General features: G+C 47.1%; 7 protein-coding genes across 7 annotated transcripts; 4 read left to right on the plus strand and 3 right to left on the minus strand.

Moving 5' to 3' along the window:
• Positions 1-344: 344 nt before the first annotated feature.
• N7447_007519 (uncharacterized protein) lies at positions 345-1,159 on the plus strand (the record flags this gene model as incomplete). Its single annotated transcript, XM_057231781.1, has 2 exons — positions 345-1,026; positions 1,080-1,159. The coding sequence occupies 2 exons, from the start codon at positions 345-347 to the stop codon at positions 1,157-1,159; spliced, it is 762 nt and encodes a 253-aa protein (XP_057083546.1).
• A 1,322-nt stretch (positions 1,160-2,481) lies between these two features.
• Positions 2,482-3,154, plus strand: N7447_007520 (uncharacterized protein; the record flags this gene model as incomplete). Its single annotated transcript, XM_057231782.1, has 2 exons — positions 2,482-2,938; positions 2,964-3,154. The coding sequence occupies 2 exons, from the start codon at positions 2,482-2,484 to the stop codon at positions 3,152-3,154; spliced, it is 648 nt and encodes a 215-aa protein (XP_057083547.1).
• Positions 3,155-3,229: 75 nt separating this feature from the next.
• On the plus strand, positions 3,230-3,427 carry N7447_007521 (uncharacterized protein; the record flags this gene model as incomplete). Its single annotated transcript, XM_057231783.1, has 1 exon — positions 3,230-3,427. One exon carries the CDS (start codon positions 3,230-3,232, stop codon positions 3,425-3,427), a length of 198 nt encoding a protein of 65 aa, XP_057083548.1.
• A 2,715-nt stretch (positions 3,428-6,142) lies between these two features.
• On the plus strand, positions 6,143-7,330 carry N7447_007522 (serine hydrolase domain-containing protein; the record flags this gene model as incomplete). Its single annotated transcript, XM_057231784.1, has 1 exon — positions 6,143-7,330. The coding sequence occupies one exon, from the start codon at positions 6,143-6,145 to the stop codon at positions 7,328-7,330; it is 1,188 nt and encodes a 395-aa protein (XP_057083549.1).
• A 1,200-nt stretch (positions 7,331-8,530) lies between these two features.
• On the minus strand, positions 8,531-9,239 carry N7447_007523 (uncharacterized protein; the record flags this gene model as incomplete). The annotated part of the gene is made up of 2 exons (XM_057231785.1): positions 8,531-8,732; positions 8,785-9,239. The coding sequence occupies 2 exons, from the start codon at positions 9,237-9,239 to the stop codon at positions 8,531-8,533; spliced, it is 657 nt and encodes a 218-aa protein (XP_057083550.1).
• Positions 9,240-10,404: 1,165 nt separating this feature from the next.
• Positions 10,405-12,263, minus strand: N7447_007524 (MFS transporter; the record flags this gene model as incomplete). Its single annotated transcript, XM_057231786.1, has 6 exons — positions 10,405-10,659; positions 10,736-11,308; positions 11,363-11,424; positions 11,479-11,873; positions 11,935-12,163; positions 12,248-12,263. The coding sequence occupies 6 exons, from the start codon at positions 12,261-12,263 to the stop codon at positions 10,405-10,407; spliced, it is 1,530 nt and encodes a 509-aa protein (XP_057083551.1).
• Positions 12,264-13,748: 1,485 nt separating this feature from the next.
• sit2 (putative siderochrome-iron transporter) lies at positions 13,749-15,747 on the minus strand (the record flags this gene model as incomplete). The annotated part of the gene is made up of 3 exons (XM_057231787.1): positions 13,749-14,686; positions 14,741-15,354; positions 15,434-15,747. 3 exons carry the CDS (start codon positions 15,745-15,747, stop codon positions 13,749-13,751), a joined length of 1,866 nt encoding a protein of 621 aa, XP_057083552.1.
• Positions 15,748-17,357: the final 1,610 nt, after the last annotated feature.

Raw genomic sequence — 17,357 nt, forward strand, 5'->3', positions numbered from 1 at the left:
CATATGAGGAAAGAGAAAATGCCTCATATGATTGCGGTTTTCCACTATCAGTGGATTGTTAAGGCAGGTGACCCAAGAGAGGAAGCCCCGGGCCAAGGTGACTGCTTATGTAACTAATATTGCCCGGGGCGCCAGTGGGCCTTGGCAGGTACCCACCTAGGCAACCCAGGTAATATCCCGGGTCCCGATCTCGATCTATCCCCGGTACACTCTACTACAGCCTACGAGTTTACAAATCGACCACTCTCTATTTGTATTGTTCAATATACCTTGCACGCTCGTCGGACAATCATATACTGGATTGCTAGAAATATTGAGAGATCCGAACTCAACTCGATAAGACAATGGATTCGGACTCTGAATCGTACCAGAAAACAGGAGGAAAATCCTCCAAGGACATCCTTGAGCCTGCCGTTCTCTTCTTGTCAGGTCAATCTGTCCTCGCTGAGGCAAAGAATCAGACCCCACTTTACCAAATAAATAGTGACATCAAGTCAATCTCGAACAAGGACTCGTCCGTGGCATTCGAAAGAGTCGAGCATGATGTACCTGAGATCGAGACCGAAGGCGTCACTACTGGAACGCGAAAGCGACATCTGTTCTACCTCGCACATCCTGTGAATGCGCGATACCGGACCGACATACCTGCTAGGTACTATATCACTTCTGCGGTCTCCGAGATGATCGGCAATATTCGCCTCGAGATTTCAGCGGCACGGTTGCAAAAGACATCCTTCAAGGCAATGTTGAGCGCAGGAAAAAATGCCTCTGATAACCCATTATTCCACGAGGGCACTAAACAACTCCTGTTGTTTGATATCCAACCAAATTGGAAAGTCGGTCGCAATTGCTATAAGTGGAGCGATTCCAATGGCAGACAGGTGGCTGTTGAAGAAAAAGAGGATGACAGATATAAATTATCCGTTACGACAAGTATGTCGCAGGATTTGAGGGATGCACTAGTCGCTACGTGGATGCTGAGGCTATGGCTCGATACGGCCGAGAGTAAACAAGCTAAGAGGGAATGTAAGTTGACCTCAGCTATATGATCTTGTCCTTTGGCTAACTTCTCTTTCTAGTCTTTGAAAGCATGGCTTCACCAGAAGCGTATAAAGAAAGCATGGAACCCTATATGCCGAGACAGTGCATGATGATGTGAGATTTGTTAGATGGTAACATTGACCATATACTTGAACTGCTAGTCCACGCTAGGATAGCTTAAATTCAAATCATTGGATATCTTCGGGAATCAAAGGGTTTTCCGTTGAAAGTCATACTATAGACTGTTGAGTCTGACCTGAAACCTCGTTGGATTTTCGATGTACGCATCAGAAACATGGTTAGATACTCACTCATGCAGCCAAGGCCCAGGCCACTCCGGAGTTAATAGTTATCACGCTTTTTGCCTCTACAACCAGGATTTCAAGGCAGACATCATCATCCTCGGGTGATAGGTCATCGCCATGGAATATGCGTTGATGAGTAGACTATTGATCACCCGGCGGACGCGGCCTCATTTAGGGCCTGATCCATCATTGCTAGTGTTCCAACTATAATTCGCATAGACCTTCTTTCTTCTTTCTTTGGGCTTCTTTACCTAGAATTGAAGGGAGTAGAGCTTTAGACACATCTTCTATTTAGTTCTCACTCCTTGTAGTTGAACTTCACCTCGAGGGCCTTTTTAACCTCCTATGGGGAGAGTGGTGGCATAGTCGGTAGTTCGCGCTCTGGCAATTTCTGAATTCCATCTGCCGTCTTGCCAAGTTGCTATGGCAAATCTGCTCGGTCAGAATACGTTTTGTAATCCAAGACCTTCCAGACAACGTCGGGGCTATCGTAATATGGACGATATTTGAAGTTGGCATAATGTACGTCAACCGACTGGCTTCGATGGTTTGTCCCAGAGAGCGAAAGAGTTGCGGGAAACGCCCCCGGACTCTGTGCTCATTGGCGACCTCTACAGTCTTTGCGTCATGGTTCAGTGACTTCTGGTCGAGTGAGAGAGTACGTAGACCCCAGGCCTAAGATGCGTATGTTGGCTTGATAGCGGGTATGAAATTAGACCTATGATGTGGAGGCCGATTGAACTCGAAGGCGAGAATTTCACTGCAGTATCTGGAGATGGAATGTAAGCAATATTCAAAGTTAGCACAACATCCTGATTGTTATGGGGGTGTTATGTAACTCACAGGATAGAGTTTATGCTTGTTCTTGTGGGAATATAGGGGAAACCCAGGGAGTTGTTGTTATTGAGCAAATTTCTAACGTTATATTTACGATTTGCCTTTTTGCTCTTGTCATTCACTTGATTTCCTGTCTCGCAACTCAAACGCTCTCCCTCTGAGAGTTCCTTCTCTTCATCAACATTACTCTCATCGTCATTCAACTAAGGCACGATGTTGCACATGTATGACACCTACCCTCTTTACCTAAAAGGGAGATGCTAACCTGTATTTTAACAGAGATCTAAGTGCGCAGAACATGAGTTTCAGCCACCCTGCGAAGCTCAAATCTGTGGCCTCTGGCACAGAGGAGAAGCCCCCCGGCGCCTGGGCAAAGCACATCAAAAAGCTTAATTACGCTGCAGCGAGACAGGGAAGCGAGCTGAAGACACCAGCGCTCCGAAAGCTGAACGAGATGCCGGCCAAGTGTGAGCTTGCGGTTCGAAACACTAGCCCATTCACACCAAGCAACTTGGAACGCACCATCAGTGGCAACGTCAATAAGGTGCAGTCTGTCTTGGGATATATTGTCGGCAAAGTGGCAGACCTTCTGTGTGAATGTTGCGAGCGAGGGATGGGGCCCTTCCCTCGATGTGTCATTCTCAAGGACGTCCCGGACATGACCGCCTGTGTAGGCAGTTCCTTCACTAAGAACGACAAACGCTGCAAAGAGCACCACGTGCCTACCGAGCATGACTCCAACCAAGACGAACAACGTAGCCTATCTCAGAAAGATTCCAGATGGGCTGGATGATACCATCGCCCACATTGAGGTTTCCTGCAAGAAGAACTACGATCTCTTCATCCACCCGCGCGGTACGAGGCGCAGCTTGCATAATTCGCTTCGCATGTCAAACCCGGCTGGCGCACCATCATCGTACGAATCAGCCACCGAGAATTCTGACAAGCTGACCTACAAACCAGATCATTAGGCGAGCTCTCTTTGTGCCCAACTCGACGACTTGAAGAAAGTCCGAAACCCCACCGAAGGTATTCCACAACAACCGATGCAAATTCGCAAGCGGAAGAGTGACAACGGCCTCAAAGCGCAGAAGGAAGAGGAGCCAAGTCTGGATACGAAAGAGCCGAACAGAGAGAGACTGGACGATGCAATCCGCGATATGGAGAACATGCTGTCCCGTCAGCGGGAGAAACTTCGGGGGCAAGAGGAATTGTTGCAGCGTCTTAGGGCTTACCGACAGTAGCTAGCGGGAAGAGGTGGACAATGAGCAGGATTTGCGGAAAGAGGATTGCTTCTTGTTTACAACTAGAATATGAGGACCTGTGGGATTGACGCCGAAAATGACCGCTTCTGAGGCCAGAAATGGCTGCCTTTCCACTCGTAACTTTAGACGTCTAGCCGCCCTTTGAGCCCACTGTCCTATAACACCACTATTCTGCACCCGCCCAGCACTTTTAGGCATCCCCCGGTCGTGATGTTCACGCTCAACTTACACAGTTGTTCCCTTTGTTTCCACTGGCGACCCAAACGACGCCGAAAATAGCTCCCCTTCAGCTAAATTTAAGGCCCCTCCATTTTCGCCCAGTTCGTTTGACCGCCTATAAGATACTTCGCCTTCCCTCCCTATCGGTGTCCTTGCTCCTCCTATTCTCCTATCCTCGTTGCCTACACCTTAAGCCGACCTTAACGTTGTCGTTTCCCACAACACGAATTTTCTACCTTGGTCTTTGTATCTAACCTCCTCTATGGTACCGATGCCCGTATATCTGGCTCAAACTAATAAACACCAATACTGGACCGATCCTATTCTTTGCGAGGAAACTAGACCTTGCCAACTCCCATGGGACCAAAAGGATTTTGATCCCATTACCTTAGTAGTCCCATAGGAGTCCTATAGGACTCATGGGACTCTTATATGGTCCCATGCTAGTATAAATTTGCTAAGGATTCCCTATTTTAGCTGGACAAAACTGTAAAGTAATCAGATAATATACCATTATTTACGAGTATATTAGTATCCTTCCCTATTATCTCTAACAATATGAATTTTTTTATATAATATAGTCTAGAATAGAGTCGATAAATGGTTTATACCTATATCGAAAATCATCCTTTTCTAAAAAGAAATGACGTTAGATTCTATATAGTAGTGGCCTATAAGTGTAAAAGAGATTTGATTATCGTTAATTGAGCAAAATATATATTAATATTAAGGTAATATACTACGTTTTCTATATATTATTTATAAATAGAAATTTGTAACGGATTTTAATAAAATACAATTTAATTACTATACTGTAAGAAACCTTATGTAAACGGATACTCTACTGGTCAGGGTAGGTGCCTGTCAATCAGGTAGGAGAAAGGGATACCAGGGTATGTGGTTCCAAAGTCAAAGACTGTTTCTTGAGGAGTCCTTAAGCTTCCTCTGCGTTATCCAATTTATATACAGTCCTCTTCGGATAAGACGGCCATGGAAATACGATATATGGAGCGGAGAAGGATGATATAACGTAAAGTGTGACATAATATCAAGGCTCCTCTCTACAAAGTCCTATGGATGAGAATTGGCATCTTGCTTCGTACAGCTGTACAGAGGTCTCATTGCGAGTACACCCTCAGCTCGAAGCAACCCTTCTTTGTGGACAGCTCGGTGACGTGACGTACCCAAGTGCGTGAACTAGAGATTGGGCTGCTCCAGGACATTCAGCTGTTTGCGAGAGGCTGTTTGGACCCTTCTTTCCTAAATCCACCTGCTATTTTTTTCTTCTTTTCGACCTCACTTCCTTCTTTGATCTTCGTCAAAATGGATCAACAAATTCATCAGCTTCGAGCCGAGATCCGCGATGAATTCGCTTCTACTATCCATAACCTTCGAGGTGAAATTAAAGCTCAGTCTCGGTTAATTTCAACTCTCCAGTAGGCTTCCGTATCTCTCCCTCCTTCGTCGAAACGCCCAAAATCCTCCCTTCCAGATCCCGAGAAATCCACTGGCCTCTTAGTTAAATACGACACGTAGGATACCTTAATCCGCGTAAAACTCGCATCGACGGACTAGCTATCGGAGATTCTACAGCTCAGTTTTACTGATCTTCCTTAACTCGCTTCCGCACGTAATTCCGGTATTCACGACTATAATATAATTCTCGATCAATTTCGCCGTGTTTACGATAACCTAAATAAGACTTAAGAAGCCGAAGATCGTCTTCTTTCGATTAAGCAGGTCGCCAACGAACCTCTCGCCGCTTATATCGCTAAGTTCGAGCGCTTTCTTTACGAAGCCAGAGGTTAAGAGTAGCCAGACGCTATAAAGACATCTACGTTCCGCAAAGGTCTACAGTCCTCACTTCGCAATCGACTTTCTTAACAGCTGAATCTTCCACGTACTTACCCGGAGTTTATCAAAATTGTACAACAGCTCGCCGGCTACAATTTCTTTACAAATTCAACCTAGCCAGGTTCTTCTAATTTTCACGATAAATACCTTACTTCTTTTACTATATTCATTGAACAGATGAATGAATTAATTTGTTTTTATTCTTTTTGTAGTCAGATTTCTGCGACAATCAATTGTTTAATCACTGGCTGCAAATCTTCTCTTACCCGCTAGTTGACCTTTTAACTCTTAGCAGGCTAATGATAATTCGGTCAACTCCAAACCGTTATATTTTATAGTAACGCCCGATATCGCCTTCCATATCGGAGACAAAGATACTCTTTCAAACCCTAATCACATGATGCGTGAAAATAACACGTGCCCGTCATAATACCAGTTCCTTTCTATAGACTGTAAAACAGATACAAGATCTAAAATTAGAGGCGGAGAACTCCGACACTAGGCCTTATTTCGTAAAATACTGGATAAATATAGAAGTTCAAGTCGCTCCTTTCTTCTCTTTGAATTAGAGCTCCATTCCTTGTATTGGTTAATCGGTACCACGAACAACTATTCATCAGAATGGCTCAGGTCCAAGGCCACTGCGACGCCCGGTTTTCCAAGCTACGCGACTTAATGCAAGATTTTATCGCGTCCGGACAAGACATCGGTGCCAGTCTGTGCATTAATATCAATGGGGGCGATAACGTGGTGGATATATGGGGGGGCTACGCCGATGCATCGACTAAGAAACCATGGGAAAAGGATACGGTAGTAAATGTCTTCTCGACCACGAAACTAGTCACCAACCTGGCGGCTCTAATGCTAATATCGCGGGGCGTGCTTGCCCCTGAGGATAAGGTCGCCCAGCACTGGCCTGAGTTTGCAGCAAACGGGAAGTCGGAGGTCACGGTCGGCCAGGTACTAGCCCACACGGCGGGTCTTAGCGCGTGGCGGGACAATATGACGGTGGAGGACCTATACGACGTCGAGGCAGCAACTGAAAAGCTAGCGCGCCAGACACCGCTGTGGGCTCCCGGAACCGCAATGGGATACCACAGCATAACGCAGGGATTCCTCGTCGGGGAGCTGGTGCGAAGGAAAACGGGGATGTCCATTGACAAGTTTGTAACGGAGGAGATTTGCCGGCCGCTAGGCGATGGGACGGACTTCCAGCTTGGGTGTCGTAAGGAGGACTGGAGCCGGGTGGCCCCCGTCGTGCCTCCACCAGGACCTTCAATTAAGGAGATGCTTAGCCAACAGGCGGAATATGAGCAGGATTCGATCGTTATGCGCACGTTTTGTAATCCCATGCCCACGGCCGAGGTTGCCAACACCGAGCCCTGGCGGTCCAGCACATTGGGTTCAATCAACGGCCACACAAACGCTAGGGCGTTAGTCAAGATCCTCTCCTGCTTTTCGCTTGGCGGCACATGTGCGGAAGGAGGCCATCGCCTGCTGTCGGCCGAGACAGTGAAACTGGCGCTTACAGAGCATGCGACTGGACTAGATGTTGCGACGGGGCGGAGCGGGAGGCGTGGACTGGGGATTTACCTCACTGGGCCTGGGTCGGGGATCGCCGAAGGCAAGCTGCCGGACGGCATTGTCGGGTGGGGTAGCGGATGGGGGGGTTCGATCGTGGTTATGGATAGTGACAGGAGGCTCACTTTCGCGTTTGCTATGAACAGGATGCTGAACGCGGAACATCCTTCCCCAGCAGCCTATATCAAGGCGGTTTATGAGATCCTCGGAGCTACCCAATCTGCCTAGGATCTGGACGAGCTTGGTTCTGAAACTGCACCTAGGTTTGGCAGAGGTAGATCATATCAGGTTTGCAGTGTGAGAAATAGGCGGTACGGTCCAGCTAGGTTGATCATCATGGCTAGTGTGTTACCTTTTTTTGGTCTGCACAAGTAGTTGCTCCGCCTCCTTCCATCAGCTCTGCATCGTATATGTCGACGCGAGGTTAGCTAGGTCTAGTAACGATGTTTTAAACCAAGTGTTCTTTTCTTGGCTTTGAGCACTTAGATGTCGTAACAACTATTCGTAGTGTAAGTCCCCGGGCAGGTATTGTTATCTTTGGATCAGTGACAATACATAACATTACAACGTCCGCTTGAATCTTACCGTTCAAAACCGAACATCCAAAGTACGGAAATTCCAAGCTTAAAATAGAGGAGCCAAGCCCAAATGGATGGGTCTTGCAGCCTAGGCAAAGACTTTAAGATGAACCTTTCTGCGGAAGACTAAGGGTAGTGGCGGCATATGGGAGATGAGTTGACGAGTACGTCAGCCCCATTGTCTTTCGTTTTCTCTCTTTCCTTTCCTGGCCTTTCCTCTTTATCCATCAATTTCTTTCTTGTTCCTCGAATCTCTTTTTCATTCCCTCATTCATCATGCCATATAAAAGGTTGTATCAATGACTCGCGGACTATTACATGAGTTTAACTGACCTGTACATCATGAAATATAGGTGATCCTTGATATCGACTTATCTTCCGTATTCAATTCGTAGTTGAGCAACATGAGATAACAATTTTAGACACCGAGTATCTTTTGTATAGCAATCCCACACAAAGTGTACTAAGGATTTTCGTTAATCTCGTTCGGCTCCTCTCTTTTCCTTTCCTCTTTTTTGCCCTGAATCAGGCAATGCAGTTATATCCAAATACAATAATATTGATCTCTCTTCACCTTCATCCTTCAGATATATTTACATTATAAATTTGACCTCTCCGGTCCTAAAAAATGTCTACCGGGTGCTAGCTTTCTAAACTTGGAGCTCACCAAAAAATGAACTTCCTCAACCCAGTGTATTCATGAGCTTTGTACTAATAATCCCGCACAGAGACAACGTTGCTAACAGTCAGACCTTCGAGATAAATATCCCGCCTAACTCCCAATTCCTACCAATTCTCAAACCAAAACCAAGACCAAGCAACCCAAATCCCAACGCCTCTGCCTCAAATTTCAGCAATATTCCCGGTGAACCCTTCCCAGATGCTCCTTCATGTTATCCTTCCGGTTGAAGGATAGGGGACACCTAGGACAGTCAATGGAGCGCGGCTTAACATGCTGGGTTTTGATATGACGCATCAACACCCTTTCGCAGCTAAACGGCCTTCGGTGCTTGCAGCTTATCCAGTTGCATTCAAAGGGGCCGTCGCCATTCCTAACAAACATCATGTCAACGAGAGTTTCCAATGTGAGGATACATGTCTTACTCTTGTTTATTGGGTTGGCGACCACGAATACGGTTTCCCCCAGTAGCCAGAATGTCGTTATCCTTGGGTGGAGATGGCCGCTGCACAATGGCGGTAGCGTCCAAGGACGGGACACCAACGGTGTTCTCGGCTGGGCGATGATAGTCTGTAGCTGGGCCTTCAATGATACCATTCCATTGGGCTAAGCACTCCTGCATAGTGCCGTCGTCCGCATGCTCTGGATTGGGAGGACCAATGATGGAAGGCAAATTAAAGTCATGGCGAAGGAGCATTGAATCGCGCTGTACACGAGGATCGTAAAAGCCGTACTCCGTGGGAAATGACATTGTGGCCGTATCAATAGGCGTTTGGGTAACGGATGCGCCGTTGGAAAAGGTAGGATCTGTATTGCTGGATTCAGACTGCCGGGGTAGGCTCAAATAGTCCATTTGGTTCTTGTAAGAAGACCATGCCATCATGGAATACTATAAAAAGGTAAATGTGGGCACGGATAGAATTAAGATGTTGGACAGCCAAAATGCTCATGCTTCAATTCATTCTCAGGCTGTGGGACAGGCTACTTATTTAAATGCGCGATGGTCTCTGGGATAAATCAGGCTCATTACTTACGTATCTTGCTATAGATTATCGGGGTCGCCCGTTAAACAGTGCACCAAAGTCTAGTCGACATTGACCCGGATGCTGATTGGAGCCGCCCAGAGCGCTGCGACAATCCCAGGCCTATCGTTTTCATTGTACGGGGTAGAAGTCACGTGGAATATCCACCCGGTCGCATGCGCTCCAGCTTCCTCTAGGCCAACGAATACCCAAACCCATAAATAACTCCCTTGCATCATTAGATGCACGATTCTACATCTGCATACGGTATAGCTAGGCCGAGGCTCCGAAATCTAAGATGAGGCTGTTGCTGACATCAATCCATCTAGTTAGAGATCATATGACCTCCTCCGTTTGCTACCATCTTAGTCGTAGCATCTCGTAGATCATTTTGTCTCTCCTCAATGCACTCGACCTACTAACCCATAATAGTAGATCTCTTGACCTATCCTTTCACATCCGCTTCGTGAGTAAAACGGGCCGCGAGGTCTTTTCTATTACAGACTTGCAGTGCAAAATATTTCGGAAAGGGCCCAAGATTGTTACCGTGAGCCATCGGTAGGGCTTTTGGTTTATTTTCGGCCATCAAGCCCGTTCGCCGTGATGGACTCAAACACTGCCAAATCTTGGTGCAGCATGAGCGGATCTACCCTTGGACCTTTTCTGGCCGTGTGGTTACACCCGTGGACCCCTCTGAACAAGCTCACCCACGGGAACCTCGAGAGGTAAAGCTGACGTGCTTCTTAAGAACACCACCTACTATTCATTTACAGAATTGACGCTCAAGGTTGTCAATAAATGCAGAGTTTTGTCCTTGTTCTAACCCGCATGACAGTTACCCACGCTCTCAAATAATATATGTCTTCAACGTCTCTCACTCACATCTATTAAACCCATTGCACTAGAGCACGCCCCCAAATCACATTTATCTCCAACATCTCCAGCGTCTTCAAGTGCGAACTATAATTCGTAAAAGCAAACGTAGATGCAATAACTCAACTGTTTCCAAATCGAGCACCGCCATCAGAAAGTCACCTGGAATCTTGGACTCGTCCGTATACGCTCACCGTATAGCCAAAAGACGACTGGCAATGCGCAAAATGCTAGGGCAATGAACCCAAGCAGCGAGTTACCCCAGCCAAGCCCAAGAACATCATACATCTTCGGGCCAGCAAGTGGAAGCATGGCACCGGCCAGTGAACGGAACACCGTGTTAGCCGCCATGACGGAAGCGGCATAATCCGTGAAGGCATCTACCAAGTATGTACCCACACACATCTAAGCAGCAATTCCAAGGGTCAGTCAGTCGATTCGCGACAAAAGCCAAGCCACCGATAGTAGGACGGTAACTTACGAAGGTAATCATCATGCCAACGCCAAGAAAAGAGGTCCCGATGATAGGCACAATCCAGTGGGTTTTGTAATAAGCAGTCCATCCATACATGAACAGTGAGATGGGAACGAAAATGGCTCCGGGGATCATAGGCGGAAGACGGTACTCGGGCTTCATCACACCATTTTTGGCAGATAGGTAGGCGAGCAGTCTATCTGATGTTGCTCCTAGCGTGAACAGACCGATCAAGGAGCCAACTCCCAACCCGAGATAGGTGAGTCCGACTGATCCCTGGGAGAAATTATACTGCTCTTGAAATACGCTGGTGATGGTTGTAAACAACAGATATAGGTATCCGTAGATCACGCCGACGTAAAGTGACAGAAGGAATACTATCGGAGAGCGGAAGAGCATCTTCGTCGGTCGGATGATGGAATATAAGAACAGTTCTTTCGGTGTAAGCCCTGTGTCAAGTGCAGAGCGCAAGTTCATATTCCCGGTCTCATTCTGGAGCTTCTTGGTCTTCCGGGCCAGGAGAGTCGGGGCGTAGGATTCACGAATGGTGAACATTGAGCTGACGGTGATAGCACCGCCCTACCCGGATCTATTAGTATATGTTCGGTACTGGGTATCACAGCCTCTACTTACAGCCATAGCTAGCACATAGAAGCTCCATCGCCAACCCTTTGCTTGTGCCAGATATGCACCCGCTAGAAAAGTTAGCAATCGAGCTATGAACGGAAGAAAACATGGGGTGAGCATACCAACCGGACCAACAACAGGCCCAATCAAAGGACCAAGAGCCCAAGCTGCCATCGCACCGCCTCTCTGCTCTTGTACAAACATATCCGAAATCGACCCGGCACCGATAGTGAGTGGACAGCTACCGGCAAAGCCAGCGAAGAATCGAAAGATAACAAGACTGCCAATCTCCGGCGCGAAAGCGCAGGCAATTGTCCAGATCACGTAGAGGATATTACATACATGGTAGACGTACTGTCGACCATAGAGTTCCGACAGAGGTGCAATCAGTAGAGGACCAAAGCAGTATCCGAGCAGATACACCGATACCACGAATGATGACAGCTCAATGCTAGTGACATTGAAGTCTTTGACTAGTTCACCTACGCCGGGCGCGAACATAGATGATCCCAGAGGGCTGTTGGTTTTCAGCTGTCAGCTTTGATCAATTGAGTGATATAAGAAAGGACCGTGCATACGTCAGAAACGTGATCAGCGCAATCGAACATGTCGCTGTGACCTTTTTTCGCGAGGTCCAGTTGAGGGGGTTTTCGGGGTCGTCTGGACCATCCCAATCGACAATGTTCGGGTCTTGCACTTTTTGCTCTTTTGTTGTATTGTTCAGCTCGGCGGGCCCGATTTCAAGATCCTTCTCCCGTTTGGTGTCGTTTTTCGCGCTTATTGTCGATCCGCCCACGGAGGGAGTTTCTGCGAATCTTTTAGATATTGCGCTCTTTGCTAATGCCATGTGATGGAGACATCGTTCAAGTAGACAAAATAGAGAAACCTTACCCTCGCTATCTATCATTTTGGGAGATCTGTCGCCAAAAAGAAATATTATACCAAATAACACTCCCGCGTCTCACACCTTGCTGGTACTCTTTGATCTTGGAGGATCAGTATAGATTAAAATCGAGGATACACAGGGGTAGCGATGGGGTTGTGGTCGATTCTCCTGGTAAGCAGAATAACACGGAGAGCAAGGAGAAAAGAGGGCAGTAATATTGAAACGCACCAACCACGAACGGATACTTGCCTATTTATAAAGAAGCAACAACATCGGAGCTATGCTGTTATACCCGCTACATAATTTCCTATTTTGTATTGTGAAAGAATACAAGTTGCAAATGGCACCTGATACCCGGGTAAACTCATTAAAGTTGCCGGTCTCTAATGGTCGGGGAGTTAATTGGGCCGAAAATAAGCCCAAGGTCAGACTGTACATTGCATACATTTGTAAACATAAAAATGGTCGACACTTGGAACCGGGCATCACCTATAAGTATGAAGGGAAATTTTGAACTAGAACTCCATTGCAAACATAGAAATGTGTGGAGAGACTTCTTCCAAGCTTTACCCCGCAAAAAAGGTAGGGTCCACACAGTCCACGTCCAGTTTGAACTGGCGAGTTCCTACATAAAAGTTATGCACATCGGCTTCATGGCTCGGATATTTAGCTAAGAATAAAATTCCCGGATCGCCTCGTATCCGATAGTTTAATCAATGAAGACGGAGAAAGGATTTAATATCCACTACACTCCATGCATTTGTTGGCATTATGAGCATTTCACCAAATGCTCGGAGCGTTGGCCGAAACGAAGCGGGCCGAGCTGAGCATCAGCTTCCCAAATATGTCCAATATGAGCCTAAAATCTCACCTTATTCTGGTGGAGCTCACGTTGGTCTAGTTAATCTCACGTTAGTCTGGTGAATCTCACGTTAGTCTAGTGGCGCGCTCTGATTGATCTTTTTCTCGGTTTCGGCATGATGTTACTGCGACTTATCTCCTTATTGAGAAAAGATCATCGATTAAACCTTGATGCAGGGATCTCACCTCAGCTGGGCATCTAGTCTGATTGTAATATGCGGTGTGAGAGAACAAGTCCCAAAGCACAATAGAACATTTCAAGGTTATACAATGGTTTGTCTTGAGCATTAATCTGACATCACTGAAAACACACTGTGGCTATGACACCCATTCAGCGCGTCGCGGGTAAGCATATAAAAGAAAACCCCGGCTAAATTATAACCTATAGAGGCAGAAGAAATGAATAAATAAATATCATCTGGTTCTAATAATGGCAAGAATGAATAGCCACATTGACGGTAACACTGTGCAATACACATAAGTTATTCGTATCCACGCTCAACGGGATTACTACAATACATGTACATTGAAAGTCGTGGGTTTTTCTCTGCGCAGCAGAATATACACACCCAAGAAAATGCGAATATAAACAAACCTTTCCAACCCGTGCATCATAACCGGGTAACTGTCCAACGGAAAGCCTTTCTAGAAAATCATTCTACCCTTATTTTGCTTCCGGTTAACGTCATAGTTTTTCCAGACCAGAATGCAAGGAATAGTCAAAGCCAACACGGCAGTTGAAGCAATGCAGTTCAGGCGCTGGGCATAGCCCCATGTATACGCGACAGCTTCACGAAGAGGGCTTCCCCATGGATAAGTCGACTGCACGGGGATTCCATCAAAGTATATCTGTGTGGCATTGGCCTTCAAGTTGTCCGGTAATTGTGCCGTGAGGGTGTTGACAAAGACATTGTTGTATATTGCGGCGCCAACAGCCAAGCCAATTCCACCGCCGATGCTCGAGAACAATCCGATGAGGGCCAGCATCATCGGGGTGCCCTCGCGGCCCCCTGCTGCCATAACGGCCATGTCTTCGCCGATGACGAGGGTGCCGCCGGCGAAAGCAATGAAGATTTGACACATGACAACGTAGCCAATCCCGTGATCCGACCCACGGAAGTAGATCATTAACCCGGAGCCGAGGATCATCAATGGGGCCCCGAAGAACAGGCAGATATATTTGAAGTGCGCAGTGGCCCAGATGATGGCTCCGATGACGGGAGAAAAGAAACAAGAGCCGATGTTGTAAATCTGCAGCATGTAATTTGCATTGACTGCGGAAATGTCGTAGGAGATCAGGACATAGTTGTAGAAGTACTGATCCCAGAGCTCGAAGCTGAAAAATAGCACAGCGGACAGTAGGCATGCGCCTAGAATAGTTGGGCGCTTGATCAACTCATAGCGGATAAAGTGAGTTCGTGCACCCCATTTCTCCCATGCTGCAAAGACAAATAACATGAACACTCCGATGATGATGAGAGCAATAAAGCTTGCGCTTGAATACTCAGAGCGGCCGTACTGTGCCAAACTGAATGGCAGGAGGAACATCACCCAACCAATCATGAGGAAGAAAGCACCAATAACTAGTAATAGACCGTTAGTATATATATCCCGAGCTTTGTCTTGGGTATTCCTACCATCAAATTCATGGATATAGTGGATAATAGATTGTCCCACAGTGCGGCCACTGGGCTGCCGACGAAAGATGCCCTTCTTCTCTGCCTTCTTCTCGAAGTACTTGAAAACCATGGCGAGGGGCAAGAACGTAAACGGCATCACAATGCAGAAGATGCCATAGCCCCAGCGCCACCCAAACTTAGCGTATATCGAGTTTGCCGCAAGACCGCCCGTGAATGCAGTGCAGATAAACGGAGTCTGCATGAAACCAAAAGCGAACGCTCGGTTTCTTAGACCGGAGGTATCGGCGACGAAAATATTCAAGATCAGGTATATGCAATAGTAACCGATCCAGTAAAGCACATAGCCCGCTGCATAGCCATTGGGACCATCACATGCAGCGAGGATTACCATACCAAGGATATAAATGCCCGTCGAGACCACTAGGGCCTCAGCACGACCCCACAAGTTTAAGGTCTTACCAATCGGCAGCTTAAGAACCCCGCCGACAACATTCGCGAGGATATAGGCCGTTGAGACTTGCGGTGCGGTCCGGAACCCACCCTGGATGTAGTTGATCAGGAAGCTGCTAATATTCGAGTGAAATGCCAACATGAATGTGCAGATCCAAATCCTGTAAGTTCAATTTTTGTCAGTAAATGGGTTTTATCACAAGAGCACCGGAACGAATGAGCCGCAATCCATCCACTTACCAAGCATATATTCCAACCAAAGCTGGCAAACTCCATACAAGTGCTGCGGCTTCCGCCTTCTGCTGACCCAACTCCGCACCTTCTGTGATACTGTCGGGGTGCTGTGCCAATTCCTTCTCGTCGTCGAACATGTCACCCGCATGAAGGCTGTCCGCTCGAGGCGGTGATTCGGGATCATATAATGATGATTTGTCGCGATTGGCCACGACTGCCTCCGATTTCTCATTTTGCGAGGTATATGATTCCTCCCCAACTATAGTCTGGTCGATGATTTTGCCGTCATGGCGACCTTGAACGGTCTCGGGGAGACCCATGACTGTAAGTCCCTTTCAATCCAGTCACGAGGATTTCAAAAATGCCAGATCCTCAGTTGCTTCCGGGGAAGCCGTGTGAGGATAGACAAGATTTAAGTATTGGGTGCGATGGGATGGAAAGAGGAGGAAACAAACAGATCCGCGATGGAGGGGCTCATTCTCTATAATCGAGAAGGACAAGGGCCCGGGGGGTTCCAGACCAGAAAGTTCCGACTCGGTCCGGGACATCTCCAGCTTCTTTTTTCTTCTTGAACGGAGCATCCGATAAATCGAGGATCAGATAGCCCCGTCAGTCTGGTGGTTGACCCAATCAGCGGTTGCCCTAGCGGGCGAATCATCGGCCATTCGCCCCTTCACTGTGTGGGGCCCTGAATTCCAATTGGTCAGAATTGAGGACTCCCTCCTATTTTGGACTAGCGCACGGCTGCCCACCAAGCTTCCAGGGTTACACTTCAGGTCCCTTCAGGGCTACTTACTTGATGCGGCACTCCGTTTGCGTTACTAATAGGTTAGATGGACAGTATCTTATACTGTTGTATTTGAGTCATGGCATCATCTATTTTACTGTTTTCTTTTTCCCCCTTCTTATCCCCTGGCAGGGCCATGCGCCCTGCCCCTTGCGTGTCCACGCGGTATATCGTACATAGTGCAAGGTTCGTGGGTGAAGAGCTTAAAAAGTAAGAAAAAAGCGCAACATGTTTTTCGGCCCCGGGAATGAACTCGCAATTACTGACATGCATAAATAAACTCGTCTCAGAGCTTCCGAAGCCACCATATCAACCCAATTGAACATCGAGCTAACATAGCCTTCGGCTCCCTGGTCCAGGGCACAATTTGAGTTTTACGTCATCTTATCTGATTTTGATCAGCTATGTGCCAGAATTTATGGCTATTAACCCAACCTTGAAAGCTTTTTATGTTCCCACTTAGGTTCCCCTAAAGCCAAGCCTCTCTAGGCAAGGTGGCCTGCGGGATGCTCGGACTAGCACCTGCATGGTCCACCCACCGGTGGGGCTGGATCGTGTTTTCTCCAAGCGCCCCAGGCGCTTCGCAGTACTACGTAGTTGTCCTTTTTTCGTACTTTATTTCTTTTCTGTGACATTTCAACAGCCCACTCACTCAGCCGCTGACATTGTCCAACAATCGCATGCGACTCCCATGCGACCGCGCGAGCAGAAAAACTTATACCGAGAAAACTCTTGACGGACTAACAATGACGTCGATATGCGGAAATCTGGATTAATCAATCAAATCGATCAACCAATTTCATCTAATCTGATCGAATTTGGCTTATCCACTAATTTCCTGGAATGCATACTCTCATCGATGATGCCCTCCCATTGTGAATGATATTGACATCTCTCACCGTTATGTGGAGTCTGCTGATCCCAAGATTCTGTCAAAATACCCGTCTGATCTACCTTGTAAGGAACCTGTCCGTTACTTTACGCAAAACTTTCTAGCATCATTCCTCTAGATGTGACGAGGGATATTTGAAACACTTCAATTGTGGGCTGTCCAATATCTGGTGATGGTCAACCATGCTGAATCTGATGCGAGAAAGTCTAGCTTATTTCTAGTTATTCAATTGCTAGGCTATCTCGCACAGC

Source organism: Penicillium robsamsonii (genome assembly GCF_028829455.1).
Source record: "Penicillium robsamsonii strain IBT 29466 chromosome Unknown utg000004l_segment0_segment0, whole genome shotgun sequence".
Classification (NCBI taxonomy): domain Eukaryota; kingdom Fungi; phylum Ascomycota; class Eurotiomycetes; order Eurotiales; family Aspergillaceae; genus Penicillium; species Penicillium robsamsonii.